This window comes from Schistocerca gregaria, chromosome 4 (assembly GCF_023897955.1).
Source record: "Schistocerca gregaria isolate iqSchGreg1 chromosome 4, iqSchGreg1.2, whole genome shotgun sequence".
Classification (NCBI taxonomy): Eukaryota; Metazoa; Arthropoda; class Insecta; order Orthoptera; family Acrididae; genus Schistocerca; species Schistocerca gregaria.
Genome location: NC_064923.1, coordinates 256,509,789 through 256,528,215, shown reverse-complemented (window position 1 = coordinate 256,528,215; position 18,427 = coordinate 256,509,789). Strand labels below are relative to the sequence as shown.

Genomic DNA, 18,427 nt, shown 5'->3' with positions numbered 1-18,427 from the left:
TTCAGTAAACCATGTTTAGTAACTCCGCTTAAGTGTGCTGTCATCTGTAACATCATCATTGCTCATGTGCAGTGAAGGTGCCTTACTGCTGGTATACTTTATATATGACCAGAATCTGTTTGGATTTTCTCCAAATTGTGGAAACTATCAAAAGCATACCATGCATTGAAGTTGCACTAAGTTTTGAGCTTTGAGCTTACATCACAAATCTCACAGTTCTTGCATTCTCATTCTCTCTCTCAATTTGGCATGCTTGTAACTGCAACAATGTTCTGACTTGTTCTGTGAACCATGGATCATCAGTTCCATCTCATATTATTTTAACTGGTATAAATCTCACAATTGCCACTGATACTATTTCTTTGGATTCAAGCTACATCTTGTCTATGCTTAGAGTTAATTTGGAAGGAGTAGAGATTGTCTCTCAGGAAGGGGTCAATACTGAAGTACATGGTTCCGGAAAAGAATATCTCAGTTATAAATTTTAATAAACTCAACTATAAGCATTTTATTGTGTTGGTTCAAGGTCACAATTAAAGTATAACTCAAATAGTTTTAGGTAAGCATATGCACAAGTATTGTTTTGCTGTTTTCCCACTTGCAGCACTGCAAATGCTACATACACAAAATGGGGGCTCTTGAATACGAAGCGTTTTGTGTTCTGGAGTTTGCTAAGAAAGAATCAGTAATTTCAGTTGAATGCACATTTTGTTTTAAGTTTAATTGTGATCTCTCATATGACAAAAACATCCACTGATAGTATAGTCAATTTGAAACAACTTGGTGTGGGGCTGAATGGAAAAGCATGGGATGACAAAAAGTGTATGAAGGGGATGAGTACGAGAACCTTATCTTCATGTTCCTCTTAGCCTGTTCAGGAAGCAAGTCTTAAACTTCAATTGCCAAAGGTGACACTGTGGAAGGTTTTCAGAAAATTTTAGCACATCCAACCATACTAGTTGCAGTTGGTACATGCTTCAAATCCAGATGACTATGGTGCACACTATAGTTTTACAAGTGAAATGCTGCAGTGGGAAGTTGACTTTCTTGATCATGTGATAATCAGTGATGACGCAACTTTTCATCTAAGTGAGAAGGTAAATAAATCCCTTAGCGTTCCTTTCTAGCAGTCGGAACATCCTCACGAACTGTAGTGATTCGAGAATTTCTGTGTAAATTCTAGAGCCACTCAACCTTCTCCTGTCTCGAACACACAATATTCCAGATACGAGTGTGGGATACTAAAATCCTACGTACCGTGCGTGAAATGTTTGTGTGTGCAAGTTTAAAATCAGTTGCCCATTCTTGTTTAGAACTGTTGTCTAATGAAGTATGTGGTTGAATTACACTCGCAACAATCAAGAGAGAAGTGACCAGGACAAACAGGTTAACATGCCTGGTGAACAATGGAAGCATCTAGCCTGAACAAGGTTAACATGTTAAGGACAGTTGAAGGGGGAAAACAAGACAAACTTGTGGTCTCATTTCTGCACAAACTATTATTAGCATGGTTCAATTAACTAGTGAAGTGAGCATCACTTTAAAAAGGGGAAAGTGTAATTTTTTTTTTTTTTTTGTATAATCTACAAATCCTGTAAATTATAAGAAAATTGAGGGACACAAAACAGCTTCCTGTCTTAAAAACTAATTCTTAAAATTGTGTTAAGAAACTGTATTAAAAGTTTGAAGCCTTTCATTTTGGAATTGTGCAATTCATACAAAGCTGATATTTTGTATAAGCAGCATACAGCTGAATGCCTCATGATAAAGTGCCATGAAAACAACAAAAGAGTCAAGCGATTTTGTTTTCTTAATTTTGATTGTTTATGAAATCATAACTTTTGTTTGATCAAGGATGATGCAAATTTTGTTGTATGAATGAGACACATGATTGACTCCAGCAGTTACTGCATCATGATAATATGTTAATATTGAAGCCTGAAGGTTCTTGTGTGCTATGGAACAAATATTTTGTGGTTCTTATTCTCAATAACTATTATCTGCATCTATAATTTTTTGTCACTGGATGAAGCAACAAATACATAATAATTCAAAACAGACTGTTGTTTGAATCAACATTTTACATTTTTCATGAAGCGATCTGGGGAAACCACTGAAAACTTAAATCTAGATGCAAATCTAATATTGTAGCAACAGCACCACCCTGCTCAATTTGCAGTTTCTTGACAACTTTTAGTTTTGAGACATAGGCTGTGACCTCAAGTGTTATTTTATCACTCGCATTTTGTTTAATTCTGCAGGATACAACATTAAGGACTATGTAGATTGCTTCCAACACTTTCTTTGATTTGGCCAAAATCGAGCCTCCCACAAGCCAGAAAAACTAGTTGCAACAAATCGATCTACATTACATCTGCCGCATTAAAAATGACAATAATAACTGTGAAAATGGTATCACAAACAGAATTCTGGGGCATATACATTTAAAAGAAAAAAAGAACAGAAAACCACACTTGCTATACAACTGCATCTCAAAGGTATAGCTTGTGTCAATTTGTATTATTGTAGCAATAAATATTTAGCTGACTTCTTTCTTATATTAGGCTGATTTCTGTGACAAGTTTTTATAGGTGAATGTGAATAAATACCTGAAAAATCTAACTTCTTATTCCTTTTTTTCCTTTTTGTTGTAGCTGTGTCATCGCTTAATGAATCTTCTTCATCTGATGACACAATTTGTTTTGGGAATTGTTTTGCCTTGACACTTAAATCTCTGTAAAAGAAAAGAGAAAAAATGTAAAAAGGGGATTTAGATATGTAACAGTCCTTAAGCATGTTCAAAATTACAGGAACTTACCCTTGTGAAAGTTTTGATGATGCTGTGTTTTTTAGGGAGAAGCTTTTGTCACCTGAGAGGGTGGATCTCAGTTCCTGTGTGTTTTCTATACTCTGTGTATCATCAAATGCTGCAGCATCATTTCTGGACTCTTCATCTTTCTCCAGAGATCTCATACTAATTGGTTGTGTAGGAAATTTTCCAGAACAAAGGTCCAGGAGATCTTTTTCGATATCGGGTTGCTTCAACTCATTCAAGTTCTTAGAGTTGGTGCGATCTTTAACAATATCAATATAAAACAAATAAATAAATAAGAAAATAAAAAAGTGCTTTCATAAGTTTACTTCCATTCAGTTACAAAATCAATAAGTACTAAATTAAACTTTGCTGACAATATATGCTTATCCTTTATTCATTTATAAAGGGCACATACACCATAGAGAAAAGCATTAGTAACTGGAACGTCCTGAAATCCAAGTTTCTTTCACCTAGAAGTAAATTTATGTTATAAAATCTTAAGGGCATGTGGGGTTTACATTCACATAGAATCATGTCAGTGGCTAAAGAATTGTTCTTATTATAGAAAAAAACTGTGCTATGGCATACAGCAGATTTGTGACTATAGCCCACATCATGTAGGAAGGCATTTCCGTGCATAGTGAGAGCAATAGGGAAGTGTGGAAGGGATGAGGTCTGCACATGTGTAGTGGCAGAGAGCAGGCGTCTACAGGACAGAAATATTACTTCAAGTCTAAGTTGCATCCACTGCTCCACAGCAATCACTCGCACAATGTCGGAGGGCAAGATACTGCTTTGTAAAGATCATCGAAACTGGTTGCAATAATCATCACTTATTGTGATTTGGACTTAATTTATTATAAATATAAATGTAATATACAACAAAATTAATTTCAATCTCAAATCAAAATCTACTCCACACATACTGTGTCTGGAGTGGAAGCAGTTGTCAAGCAAATATAAGGATGAGTATAATGTGTGCAAGTGTGTGTGTGTGTGTGTGTGTGTGTGTGTGTGTGTGTGAAAGGAATCACCGGCAAGAAAGACTAATGCACACAATATTGTAAAAAATGGTCACTTTGTTGTTATATTTTTCACTGTCTTTGGACATTATGAGTGTGAACTAACTCGTTCAACATTACAGTGAGTGATCGAATGTGTGTTCAATTCAACATACAAGCAATTAACCACCTTCTGTGAATAATTCAAGAGAATACTGACTGATAACATTGAAAACCATTGATAACTCAACAGATAACTCTCCCTGTCACTTTAGCACATTTCCAATTTGTGTCTTGAAATTTACAGAGGTTTACTCAAAGTATTGATGAATTTATCCAACCACATTCTGCCAAGTATTCAAGCACACAAGAAGCTGGGAAAAGCTTAACTTTCCCTTTGGCAATATGGTGAACATTATGGTCGGCATACTTCATAGGGTACAAATTTTTAATAAAGGCTAGGAAGTTCTCATATACTGTATATGCAATTGATATGTTGACAAACTTTTTTTAAAACTGTGAGTCTTTAAAACCAAGAAACATTACTACCTTACTTTGTTCCTAAGTCTAGATCATAATACCATCGCCACTGCTTTCTGAGTCTCTGTCCAAACCATCTCATTGTAAATCTACGATGACAGGTTCAAGGCTTATATACATATTCACCTTTCTATCAATTTCTTCTTTCTGAAGCTTTTCAATGTGGTGCACACAGTGAGCCCACACTGAAGAGGGAACAGATATTGTCTATTGTTTCACACACAAGTGCTACAGTGACCATCATCTTGAATGTTTTGTTCCCCTTCCCCTCACTTCCTTTAACCTGTACCCAAATTAATTTGATTGGATTATACTGGCGGTAATATGTGGGTAAACACAAAACAGTGTGATCACATTCACATACAAGAAAGTCAAATTTGTACATTCTGTTACATAGCTTTTGTATATCAATGTGCTACAAGTGGACAGCACAAGACTACCTTATACTGTGAGAAACATTTTTATTTTTAAGCCAGAGTACAAAATCTGGTGTTTTCTCTGTGTAGTCACTGCTATTTTTCTTACACCTAAACACAAGTTCACTCACAGGAGCAAAACCAGAACAAGAGCCAGCATACAGAATAATTATCTGAGAACCTTTTCCTATGGCAACTAACTATCACTTACTTTCCATCAGGCACTCATGCAATAATTCTGGTTCACCAATGTTTCCTCAACGTAATACCCTGTTGAAGTACCTTTCCTTTTGTATCAAACACCTTTTAAGGGATGTAGTTTGTTCGGCACCTACATCACATCTTTCAATTAAATACTATCTTACTAACATACTTTAAATCAACGCATTTCAAAATTCTTTGCACTGGCAAAGTGAAGTGGAGCCAATTGGGCATAGTATAGCAACAGCCAACACTGCAGTACACTAGCGAGAGGATGGAAGCCTTTCCTTCTCACTTGCCACCAAGGAAGTTTTTAAAGCATGTGCCTTAAGCCCTAAACGGACTTAGTCTGGAGTGTATATGTACTCAGCCAGTCTTATACTAAATCATTCTCATCTCAGTATCACAGGCTACACCACACACCTGGGACACCCGAACAACATCCTGGAATGCAGTATGGGTTCCGTTGTTTGACCACAAGACAGGGCAGCTTGCCCTGAGTCACAAGGGAGCCACCCATTCATTGGAGGGAGTTCATAGCCATCATCAGCTGCACCACCACACTGTCATCAAGGCCTTAGCCAGAGACATCACTGACAGCAGCGTTCAAGTGACACCACGCTCAGTCCTGCTCTCTGTGTTCTCAGCAATGCCGGACATCTATTGTTTTGCACAAGAGGCAACTCGAGACCTCCATCAAGCTGTTCCCAATGCACTAAGGCTGAGGACCAGAATAAAGAATTTAATTGAACAAATTTACTGTCATCCTGATGTCTCATTTCACTCTCCATGGATGACAGTCTAAGTATCATTTAACACTGGCGTCAGAACATCGACGACGCCTTCTTACAGCAGCATCTGAACAGTGGGGAAGTTCTTAGTACATTTTGGTCATAGAGAAGATGTTTGGCAGTTGGCATTTTGTAAAGTAGATTTTATTTCAAGTAGAGAACCAGTGGATTTGCATAGTTTTAGAGGTAATTGAAGTCATGATTGGTTAAGGCTTGTTAGATATGCACAGTGTAACTTTGAGGGTCACTCAGCACAGTGTATGAAATCAGTTTCAGTAAAACAGTATACAGGTAATCGTTGGGGGCATATGGCTAGGCAATGCCGGGAGTTGAGATTGCTCATGATTAAATGCAGGAATTAAGTTAATGTATTTTGCTTGCTTGTCTTGTGAATGTTATTTCCAAAACAAGTGTTGTCAAGGGCAAAGCTTTGACAGAACCAGAGGTGCACAGTGTTTCAGAACTGGAAGCAGTATGCGTATTGTTAGAAAAGGTAGTAGAATTAACAATGAATAATACAGAACTGCATGGGTTGGTAGAATCACATTGTGAAAAGGTGGTGTTTATCTACCACTCGTAAACGTAACTGCTCCTTTTTGTGGTAGGGCCATTGAAAACGTGCAGGCCTTTTGTGAGATACCTTGGAAATCTGGCTCAGATAGAAAGTTGGTCTGATAAGGAACTGCAAAATTGAAACTAACAGGGGAAGCAAAAACTATGTAGGGTATACAGAAGCTCATGAGTGAGCCAAAACAGTCGAAGAATTTAAAGCAGGGTTAATTCAGACATATACAAAACGAAATTGTGCCAGACACTATAGGGAACAATTTGGAGCAATAACTAAGAAAAACATGGAAAGTCTGAAACAATTTGCAGGTAAAATAAGGAAAATTGGTGGATGTACCTATGAATTAGGACAGGATGCTGCAGTCAATGAAATTATTTTGCAAGAAGCTGAGCATGGGCTCTCTATGTTTTTTTAAGAGGGTTGCATGTGGAAATGTCAAAACATATATGGACAGGGGTCCAATGGATTTACGCACAGCAGTGACGCTAGCTGGAATCCAGGGTAAATGAACAGTGTTTGCACCTAATATAAAATATTTCATGTGTGGACAAACAGGGTATGTAGGGAGGCAGGGTTGCCAGCTTCAGAGTGATGTGAATAAAGTAAGAGGGAGCGGCAGTTTTAGAAGTAGAGGACCAGGGAAAGGGAAAAAATAAGGTGTTAAATGCCAGTGGGAGCCCCAGATCCACCTACAGACATACCCAGTGAGATCTGGACACTACGAAATCATATGCAGAGGTGGATTGTGCCAGAAGAAGAATAGTACAAAAAAAGGGCTGCAGGACATTATTGGATACAGGGGTGTATATGTTGGCTGCCAGTAGTGAAACATAAGTAGTGGGACCCACCATGATACACACCACATGGAGATGGGTAAAGATGTCACACCATCAGGATCGGTGGACATAGACTTTTACTTGCATATGGTTCAATTTAAACATTGTGTGAAGATTTTGCTACACATGAGTGAGGGATACTGGGATTAGATTTCTTAGATCAGCATTTTGCCATAACCAATCTTTGGCAACATAGGGCAGAACTTGATGGAAAAGTGTTTCAATTAGGTGAAGCCATTGCTAGTGTAGGCATGTCGTGAGGGGAGTCTCTCACAAAGACGAACCAATTAAACTGTGAATGACTCCATTAAGACTTGATTTGCACGACTGTGTACCTAAGGGTACTGGGAAATCACTTTGGGTCAGTGGTGAGTCCAGTTTGCCAGTAGGAATTTTGTGTGTGGTGGAACCTTTAGAAGAGAATAAAGCATTAGATCAGTCAGTTTGCTTATTTAAAAGAGGTACTGTATGCATAAAGAAAGTGTGAAAAGAAGGTACCTATTTCTATAGATAATTTTAGCGCACAGGACACAGAATTAACAAAGAGGTTATTGATGACAAATATGGATATACTGGAGGAAGAAGAATGGGACACGATGGGTGTAAACCACTGACAGCTGCCACTGAAACTGCATTAAGAGAAAACTGAAGCGCTTATAAAAAAATTGATAGAGAACATGTGGAAAAATTACTTTTTGAATTCAAGGATTTATTTTTTCCAAAAGGACCATTATCAGCTAAGCATATTACACATCACTGCTTACCAATGGGAAATAAATCACTAGTCTACTGCAAACCATACAGAATACCTGGGTAATTGCAACCAATTTTGGAGGAATTTATTGATTAACAGCTGAAAGACGGAATAACTGATGAAAGTAATAGTCCATGGAGGCAGGAACAGTCATATTGCCAAAAAGATCAATGGATGGAACACGAAAATACTGGATTTGTTGCAGTTAGAAACTAAAACAGCCAAAAGTCACAGGAATCTTGGACCATTTCGCGCAATGCAAATATTTTTCAACAATAGATTTGAAGAGTGGTTAACCCCCGTTACCGATTGCACACATGATCGACACAAAACAGTATTTTTTGGCACCCCAGGGACACTAAAATTCAGAAGAATGCCATCTGGATGAAAAATGCACCTATGGAATTTCAGAGATTGTTGGACAGAGTGCTCAGAGGATTGAAACCATGGCAATGCTTAGTGTATCTTGATGACATAATTGACTATGGGAGTGATATGGAACAGTATATGCAGTTATTAAGGGAAGTATTCCTTAAGTGAAATGCAGCAAAGTTAACACTGAGTATGGAAAAGTGTAATTGATGGAAGAGGTGGCATACCTAGGTCAAATCACAAAAAAAGATGGATTAAGACAGATTCGAGATTAGAGCTGTATGTGAATTTCCTGTACCAGACTCTGTAAAGGAGTTGCTATCGTTCTGTTCTTGGGACACTAACTGTTACCACTGGTTTGTAGTAGGATTTGCAGATACTGCCAAGACCGTTGACTCAACTGTTATAAATAGGGTTCTAAGTTTGTGTGTCAGAAGAGTGTCCACATGATTTTGAGAAACTAAAAGAAGCTTTAACATCAAGTCCTATACCAGTTTTTTCCAGATTTTAATAGAGAATTTGTTTTATTGTGTGATGAATCAAACCATGTAATTGGCTGTGTGTTATCACAAGAGGTAGAAGGCATAGAACATCCAGTAGCCTGTGCATCAAGGCAACTGAATTCTACAGAAACATATTATTCCACAACAGAGATAGACGTTAAGCCTTATTTATGGAATCACATATTTTGACTGTTATCTGTTAAGTAAAAAGTTTAGAGTATAAGAGATCATGTGGTATTAAAATGGTTGGGGGTAGGAGGATCCTTCCAATAGGATGGCACGAAGGGCAGTAAGACTAAGTGAATTTGATTTAGAAGTTACGCATAAACCTTGGAAGAAGCACGGAATTGTGGATGGCTTAAACAGGAAAGTAGCAGTACTACATATTGGGGGTAATGAGCATAAGGAATGGCAAACTGCACAGAGAGCAGGTGACAAATGTATGCAGTATTTTAAGCAGTGCAGTTTTGTGTGCAGGGAGGGTTGCTATGCAGAGAATCAAGTTGGGACCATGGGTAGCGGTACCAACAAAGCTAAGAAACAGAGTGCTACAAGGACCTTCTGATCACATATTAGTGGGTCATAGATGCAGAAAAACCAACAGAAGAGTAGCGGAAAGGTTCTGGTGGAGGAATAGGAAGACAGAATAAACCAGTATGTGCAGAACTGCAGACAGTGCACACAGAGAGTAGATTTGTTTCATACAAGAGCGCCATTGCAGAGGTTGCCTGAAACATTAACACCATTAGAATTTCTGGGAATTGATGTTTAAGGTCCATTCAGCAGAACACTTGCATAGAATAAGTACACACAATTATAGATCTTTTTCACAATACATAAAATGGTCACGATGCCAAACCAGCAGGCAGCAACAGTGGTATAAGTGCTTGTGTATAATTGGACATACTGAAGTTTGGAGTGCCTGGAACAATAACAACAGACCAGGGAACAAACTTCACGTCAGATCTATTCATAGAAATGGGTAAGTTACTGAATGTTAAGAAGTTAGGATGAGTCCACTCTATCCAAAAGCTAAAGCAGGAACTCAAAAGAGCGCATAGGACAAGCGGGAAGATGCTAGGATAGTACATTGACTCACATCAAACTAACTGGGATATCTATTTGAAGTACATCATCTTCACATACAATTACAGTAATATCACCATATGAAATAGTATACAGTCGTAAAATGCCATCACCATTCGACATATTGAAAATGAAGAAAGGGATGACTGGAGAGTCTGTTAAGGAATTTGCCAGAGTGGTTAGGAAATTTTGGAATAGAGTACAAAGGGCAAATACATGATTGATGGAGAGATGGGAAAAAGCAGTGAGCTGCATGGCAAGAATGCCACAGTATAATGTCGGTCAGCAGGTGATGCTTTCAATTACATATACACAGGAGAAAGAGAAAGAAGTTTTTTGCAAAGTATGAAGAACCATACCCAATGGTAGAGATTACGTCATCAGTAAATGCCAAACTCAGTTCCCAACGAGAATGATAATTGTGCATGTAGGGTGGTTGAAACCTTTTCAAGGGAGTCTGGAAGTTACTGCAGGGGTAGGAGATGCAGACCAGAAAGGGACAGTGAGGAGAAAGGTATTGAAGATAAACAAGAGGTTGTGAATGAAACAGTAGCATGGAACCTGCATGGATTAAGGCCTAGGAGATAGTCATTTATTTTTTTTAAGGTTAGGTATAGATTTAGCACAATTAATATAAGCAGATGTGGAACAGCTATGAATTTAAAGGGGAGAAAAGTAATAGGCATTCCTGCCCTGGGTGAGAGGCAGAGAAGGCAAGAAGATGCAGTATACCAGGGCTGCAGAAGAGGTAGTTAATAAGAATATCAGGAAACTACAAACCAGAGTAGATGTCTTAGATAGGAAAGTAGTAATGTGGAAATAGTAATGACAAAATTGCATTCCATGAAAGACAGTGTTTGAGAAGCATGAAGGAAAGTAAAAGAACTACAGGCTGCTAAGCAGCAGGTTGTAAGGGGTAAACTTCTTGTTGCCAGAGCAGTATTTAGAGCATCTAAGGAAAGTACAGAAGGAACTACTGCCAGAGTTGAATTTTGTTTTAGAACCCGAACACAAAAACTTACCCTTCTATTTCAACCCAGCCACAGTATTGGTGAGAAGTGATGGGGTGAAAGTTTACATTTCCGTTTCTATACCCGTCACAGGGAAAGAAGCATATTAAGAGTACTACATAGTTCATGTGTTTCCTGTCAAGTGGGGGACATTGAAGAAGTAAAACCACAGTGACTGCTATTAATTGCCAAAGGCAAGGGAAGATATGTAGAAATGGAGGAAACAAAGTTACAAAAATACCACCGATGAGAAACTACAGTCTGTCCAAATATGGTAATAAGTGAGGGGCAGGATTCCTGCACAGTGAAATTGCTAATGGGACAAAAGCAGGTATAAAATGTAATAAAGAAATGATTGAATGGAATTGTACTTTCGGCACGTCGAGGCGCATTGCCTGTACTTCACTTTTGGCAAGATGGTAGAAGAGCCTAGTTGTTTCGAGCAGGGAAAGCTTACGTCAGCAAAGAGGCTAGAATTAAACAGGAGTGGTCTGTTCTAAATGGAACAGCGTGCAAGATAATGGGACCTACGTTCCGTCTGCCCACTTCAATTTCTGGGATAACACACCTGAATATTTTGCAGCCTCCTTTGTACTGGACAGAGGAGCCTGCCGCAAATCTAACCAGTTTAGAGTGTTTGGAGTACATGCCTTAAGCCCTAAACAAACTTAGGCCGGAGTGTGTAAGTACTCAGCCATTTTTGTACTTAAATATTCTTGTCTCAGTATCTCAGCCTACACCATGAACCTGTGACAATTGTACAGACATTTCTGAATGCAGTATGGTGTCCACTGTTCGACCACGAGGCAGGACAGCTTGCACTGAGTTATGAGAGAGCCGCTTGCTTGCTGGAGGAGGTTCACAGCCAATGTCGGCTATGCCACCACACTGTCATGACAGTCACAGCCAGAGATGTCTGTGACAGAAGCATTTGAGCGATGCCACACTTGGCCCCGCCCTTTGTGCTGTCAGCAATGCCGGACGTCTGCCTCCATGATGTGCTACGGCCAAGGGTCGGAATAAAGAAATTAATTGAAGAAATCTACTGTTGTCCTGATGTCTCATTTCACTCCCCACGGGTGATGACCCAAGTGTCATTTAACAGCTAGGCATGTAGTGTAATAGCTGAAGTCTGGGACGCCTACAAATGCACACCAGTCACAATTAAAGGTAAAGACCATCTAAGTTACACTGAATATTATACCTCAAGCTGTAAGCAAAAGTGGACTCTCAGTACTACTGTGTTTTCAGTACTCTATTCGTGTCTGTTGTCTTGAACCAGGTGACAAACCATGGAGAAAGTCTTTCAAAGATGCGTTAGTAAATGGCTCAACGTCTTTGCGCCAAGCTGTGCCTGTAGTTCCAAAATTATAGAAGATATGAGAAGGTTTTTTTTGTCGAGTTCAGTTCCACTAGTTAAATATCTAATGCCGTATTTTTGCAATTGTATTATCACAAATAAAATGTAATGCCTTAGTATTAATGATACTCTGAAAAAAAATTTGTTCCTGCTGTTTTATAGAAAACTGACATATTTGAAACTGTGTACAGAGACAAGTTTCTTCATTCTTGCAAAGAATAAAACAGCAACTACCCATGTTCAAAATGCTATTTACTCACACAAATAATGTCATTACCAGTCACATTAGTTGTTGGGAAAAAATTACGGATAAATAATGTAAAAGAACAGCCAACAACTATTGGAAACAACAACAAAAATTATATAAATGTGAGCAGCTGGTGACAGTGCTATTTATGTAAACAGCATTATTAACAGTGGCTGGTTGCTGCTTTCTACTTTGCAAGAACCAACTTACAAAAACTTTCTTATTGGCTCCTGGTATGGCACTTAGAACATTCTCAATCAAGTATTTAGTTTCTAATGTGTCTCATTTTTTGCAGGGTTTCAGTGAGGAGTAAGCAGCATTTGCATGAAGTAATTTGGGGAATTCGCACAAAACCTAAATCGGTGATTTGTACCATCATCCTGCTGAACATAAGAACAGTGTGCTGACCACTGTGCTACCTTGTTCTGTAATCAGCACAGAGTGTACCAGCGGCATATCTTTGCACTGTCTGCTTATATATAGTGGTTATAAACTCGAAGGTTGGTTTGAAGACCATTGTGATTTACTAGGCAGGATCCTTTTGATGATGGTATGCCCTTGCCTTTCTCTAGCCCTCGTCTTCCTCCAACATTTGAACTGATTAATCAATCCATGTATATGGATAGCAACAGTCTAAGGTGGACTACAAGCCACTCTGTATTCTCACATTGATCAAACCCTTGATCTTTGAATCTGTAGTCCAGCATGTAACAACTGAGTCACATCATTATCTGCTTAATGGATGACAGACAAGTCATTACTGATTGCTTACTATTTCAGTTCATGACTGCATGCACACTACCACAGCAGTTTATGCACGGTCATTAGGTAAATTATCATCAACTTGTGAACACTGACTTGTGTAGAGTTTAATACAAATTGTGTAGTTACTGCTATTCAAGTCTAGAAGGTATTTTTGGAAGAAATATTCAACCATTATAAGCTGTTTTCAAACTCCACATACTTGTCATTCACCACACATGAGAATTTCCGTTTCTTACTCTGCCACAAAGTGTCTATGATATCCCCTCACACTTTTTCACATTAAATATGGATCATGCTCAAGAACTGTTACAGAAACAAATACCATCTGCACTCACTATTGATAACACTGATTAACCCCCTTAACCTAACTTTACACATTAAAAAACTCCAACTGCAGCACTATTGGAGTGTTAACAACAAATTCTTTACTATCTACTACTTCTCAGCTTCTACTTGTGAAAAATGGAATGTTTTTCTGTAGTGTTCGTTGTGTGAATCATAGCTAACACTTGGTTTAAGAATCACGAAAGAAGGTTGCATACATGGAAGAACCCTGGAGATACTAAAAGGTATCAGATAGATTATATAATGGTAAGACAGAGATTTAGAAACCAGGTTTTAAATTGTAAGACATTTCCAGGGGCAGATGTGGACTCTTGACCACAATCTATTGGTTATGACCTGTAGATTAAAACTGAAGAAATTGCAAAAAGGTGGGAATTTAAGGAGATGGGACCCGGATAGACAGACTAAACCAGAGGTTGTACAGAGTTTCAGGGAGAGCATAAGGGAGCAATTGACAGGAATGGGGAAAAGAAATACAGCAGAAGAAGAATGGGTAGCTTTGAGGGATGAAGTAGTGAAGGCAGCAGAGGATCAAGTAGGTAAAAAGACAAGGTCTAGTAGAAATCCTTGGGTAACAGAAGAAATATTGATTTTAATTGGTGAAAGGTGAAAATATAAAAATGCAGTAAATGAAGCAGGCAAAAAGGAATAAAAACGTCTCAAAAATGAGATCATCAGGAAGTGCAAAATGGCTAAGCAGGGATGGCTACAGGACAAATGTAAGGATGCAGAGGCTTATCTCACTAGGGGTAAAATAGATACTGCCTACAGGAAAATTAAAGAGACCTTTGGAGAAAAGACAGCCACTTGTATGATTATCAAGAGCTCAGATAGAAACCCAGTTCTAAGAAAAGAAGGGAAAGCAGGAAGGTGGAAGGAGTATATAGAGGGTCTATACAAAGGCGATGTACTTGAGGACAATATTATGAAAATGGAAGAGGATGTAGATGAAGATTAAATGGGAGATACGATACTGCGTGAAGAGTTTGACAGAGCACTGAAAGACCTGAGTCGAAACAAGGCCCCCGTAGTAGACAACATTCCATTGGAACTACTGAAGGCCTTGGGAGAGCCAGTCCTGACAAAACTCTACCATCTGGTGACCAAGATGTATGAAACAGGCGAAATACCCTCAGACATCAAGAAGATTATAATAATCCAATCCCAAAGAAAGCAGGTGTTGACAGATGTGAAAATTACTAAACTATCAGTTTAATAAGTCACAGCTGCAAAATACTAACACGAGTTCTTTACAGACAAATGGAAAAACTAGTAGAAGCCGACCTCTGGGAAGATCAGTTTGGATTCTGTAGAAATGTTGGAACACGTGAGGCAATACTGACCGTATGACTTACCATAGAAGAAAGATTAAGGAAAGGCAAACCTACGTTTCTAGCATTTGTAGACTTAGAGAAAGCTTTTGACAATGTTGATTGGAATACTCTCTTTCAAATTCTGAAGGTGGCAGGGGTAAAATACAGGGAGCGAAAGGCTATTTACAATTTGTACAGAAAGCAGATGGCAGTTATAAGAGTCGAGGGACATGAAAGGGAAGCAGTGGTTGGGAAGGGAGTAAAACAGGATTGTAGCCTCTCCCCGATGTTATTCAATCTGTATATTGAGCAAGCAGTAAAGGAAACTTTGAGGTTCGCCGATGATATCGTAATTCTGTCAGAGACAGCAAACGACTTTAAAGAGCAGCTGAATGGAATGGATAGCTTCTTGAAAGGAGGATATAAGATGAACATCAACAAAAGCAAAACAAGGATAATGGAATGTAGTCGAATTAAGTCGGGTGATGCTGAGGGAATTAGATTAGGAAATGAGACACTTAAAGTAGTAAAGGAGTTTTGCTATTTGGGGAGCAAAATAACTGATGATGGTCAAAGTAGAGAGGATATAAAATGTAGACTGGCAATGGCAAGAAAAGCGTTTCTGAAGAAGAGAAGTTTGTTAACATCGAGTATAGATTTAAGTGTCAGGAAGTCATTTCTGAAAGTATTAGTATGGAGTGTAGCCATGTATGGAAGTGAAACATGGACGATAAATAGTTTGGACAAGAATAGAATACAAGCTTTTGAAATGTGGTGCTACAGAAGAATGCTGAAGATTAGATGGGTAGATCACATAACTAATGAGGAGGTATTGAATAGGATTGGGGAGAAGAGAAGTTTGTGGCACAACTTGGCGAGAAGAAGGGATCAGTTGGTAGGACATGTTTTGAGGCATCAAGTGATCACAAATTTAACATTGGAGGGCAGTGTGGAGTGTAAAAATCATGGAGGGAGACCAAGAGATGAGTACACTAAGCAGATTCAGAAGGATGTAGGTTGCAGTAAGTACTGGGAGGATAAGAGTAGCATGGGGAGCTGCATCAAACCAGTCTCAGCACTGAAGACAAAGACAACAACAACAACAACAACAACAGGTCACACAATGGTAAAGCCATCCTCTCATGGGACATGAAAATGCATGTGGACAGAAATTTAGTCAGTTTGCGTCCACCTACTTGCAATTTTTCTCCCTTTTTTTCTACCATTTGTTTTCTAAAAGTTTCTGGATCTCTTTTATTCATTTAATAGAAGTAGTATCCCAAAAGTCAATGTTATTTACCACCAATAAGGTACTTGCTGTGATTCTGTTCCAAAGGCCACCAACTGGAATGTTTCCCCTGCTGCCAGAAATCCTAATGTGGCTGCCAGTCTATATCAGGAGGTAAACCCAAGTTACACACTGGAAGCTTTTCTATTATGAAACTTCAACTATCTCTGGGTTTTGGACTGGCTCATGTTTGTATCTTGCCAGTAAATATCTCTTTCAATTTTAGTGTGCAGCAACAAGTTGAAATTAAATTTAAAGTCATTGGTGTGCAGCTTTGAAAAATTTCCTCTTCCATTCAAATGAAATGATGGAACGTGAAACAAATTTTGATCTTGAAATTTATGTGATAAAGTTTGTTTCAGAGTGTTAGTAGTCAATGCAACATTGAGAATATGGATACTATGTACATGCAAACTGACATTAGGCAGTACACCTTAACTACATTCCATTTAAAACCAAAAACGAATAACTTCTACTTCTATGCACCACATGTTACTGTTGTTCTCCAGCAATCTGCTGTTCAAGCCATCGATGAGTCCAGAGTCATCTTCATGATTTCCTTTGCTCTTCTTCAACAACTGACTACAGAGTTAACACATCTATTTTACGCATGTCCTTTTTCATACAGAAACTGTATTTTTGCGAGCCAAAGAAAGCTGACATTGGCTGCTGGAGAGCACTGAGAGCACAAATCATGTTAACAGGTTCACCCTGTGTGCCGATGGCGCTATCTATCATGATGTCAGATGTCGCATCCATTTCAATGTTAGGTGCCTCATTCATTCTGAGAATCCCGTCTCCGACCATCCTGATTTAGGTTTTCCGTGATTTCCCTAAATCGCTTCAGGCAAATGCCGGGATGGTTCCTTTTAAAAGGGCACGGCCGATTTCCTTCCCAATCCTTCCCTAACCCAAGCTTGCGCTCCGTCTCTAATGACCTCGTTGTCGACGGGACGTTAAAACACTAACCACCACCACCACCACCACCACCACCACCACCATCATTCTGAGAACAGCTTAAAGGTCTTGCCTAGTAGACAATGCATTAAGAAACACTTTGTGGAAGAGAAGAAGGGGGAGGGTGGGGCGAGGTGAAGATAGTCACTAAAGATGGGAAGAGAATTATTTTAATAACAGTACAAAATATCCACCACAATAGTTTTTGGGTGCTGTATTAGCTACAACAGATTATTCAAGTCACACTAAGTACTTATGAATAACAAACAACTTCTCAGAATATTTAATTGTGTTCAAGCTAGTTGTAACATCTAAAAGTATGTCAGAGTACAAATTCTGTCAATATGTAAAAACCAGGAAGATGAGCAATTACAGGAACACACACACACACACACACACACACACACACACACACACACACACACACACAGTGTGGTATGTTCTCATTCACCAAAACTCAAAAGCATAACACTCTTAAATAGAAGCCTCTGATCATTTGAAAATTTTGCATTCTCAGCTACACAAGTTTTGAGCTTTCAGTTGTGGGAACTTCAACACTGACATTATTCTAGTCATCTACGGCTGTACAAGGAGCCTGGCCAAATGACACAGTTATAATCCAAACTCAAATTTCGAAATTACAAATCATTACTCGATGTAAAAATGGAATAGACTGTTAGGTACCATCCACCCAAGAAGTTCGTGGCATATAAGATATGTTAGTGCAGTAACTACGGTGACAGCTTGAAGTAACAACTATAATCAACAGATGCACTTTTGATAAACCACTTGTGAACAGGCAGTGTTGAGTAGTGGACATAGTGTGTCAATAATGCCATGTCACAAACCTCAATGGAGCAATGAGTAGTGATTCAACTTAGTTTCACTTGATAAACCGGCTATGGAGATGTCTGTGTCAATGAAAAAGGCTTACAGCAATAACTGTTTAAGTCTTGCATGAGTATTTGAGTAGTTTCAAGGAGGATAGTTGTCACTTGAGGACAACAAGAGGTTAGGGGGTTCAACCTCAAGTTCATATGACATCTTTTGAAAATCGACTGTCATCTCTCATGCAGAGCTATCACTAATGATCTGAATATCTGTAAGACATTCTCCAAAATGTTTGAAGAACAAGAAAGTGTGTGGAAAGTCTGTCCTACACATCTTAGCTCCCAAACACAAATTACGCACAGCTTCATGATACGACTTAATTGAAATAAAAAAAAAAATCAAGACAATTCTTATCTGGAAAAAAATCA

At 38.6% G+C, this 18,427-nt stretch overlaps 1 protein-coding gene across 3 annotated transcripts in view; it reads right to left on the bottom strand.

The window, feature by feature from the left end:
* LOC126267032 (claspin-like) overlaps positions 1-18,427 on the bottom strand; it is a 166,409-nt gene that overhangs the window by 59,067 nt on the left and 88,915 nt on the right. For all 3 annotated transcript variants that reach the window (XM_049971818.1, XM_049971819.1, XM_049971817.1), the window contains 2 exons: positions 2,819-3,074; positions 2,610-2,734 (listed from right to left, as the gene is read on the bottom strand). In XM_049971818.1, the coding sequence (XP_049827775.1) occupies positions 2,610-2,734; positions 2,819-3,074 (381 nt within the window). The remainder of the gene's footprint in view (positions 1-2,609; positions 2,735-2,818; positions 3,075-18,427) is intronic.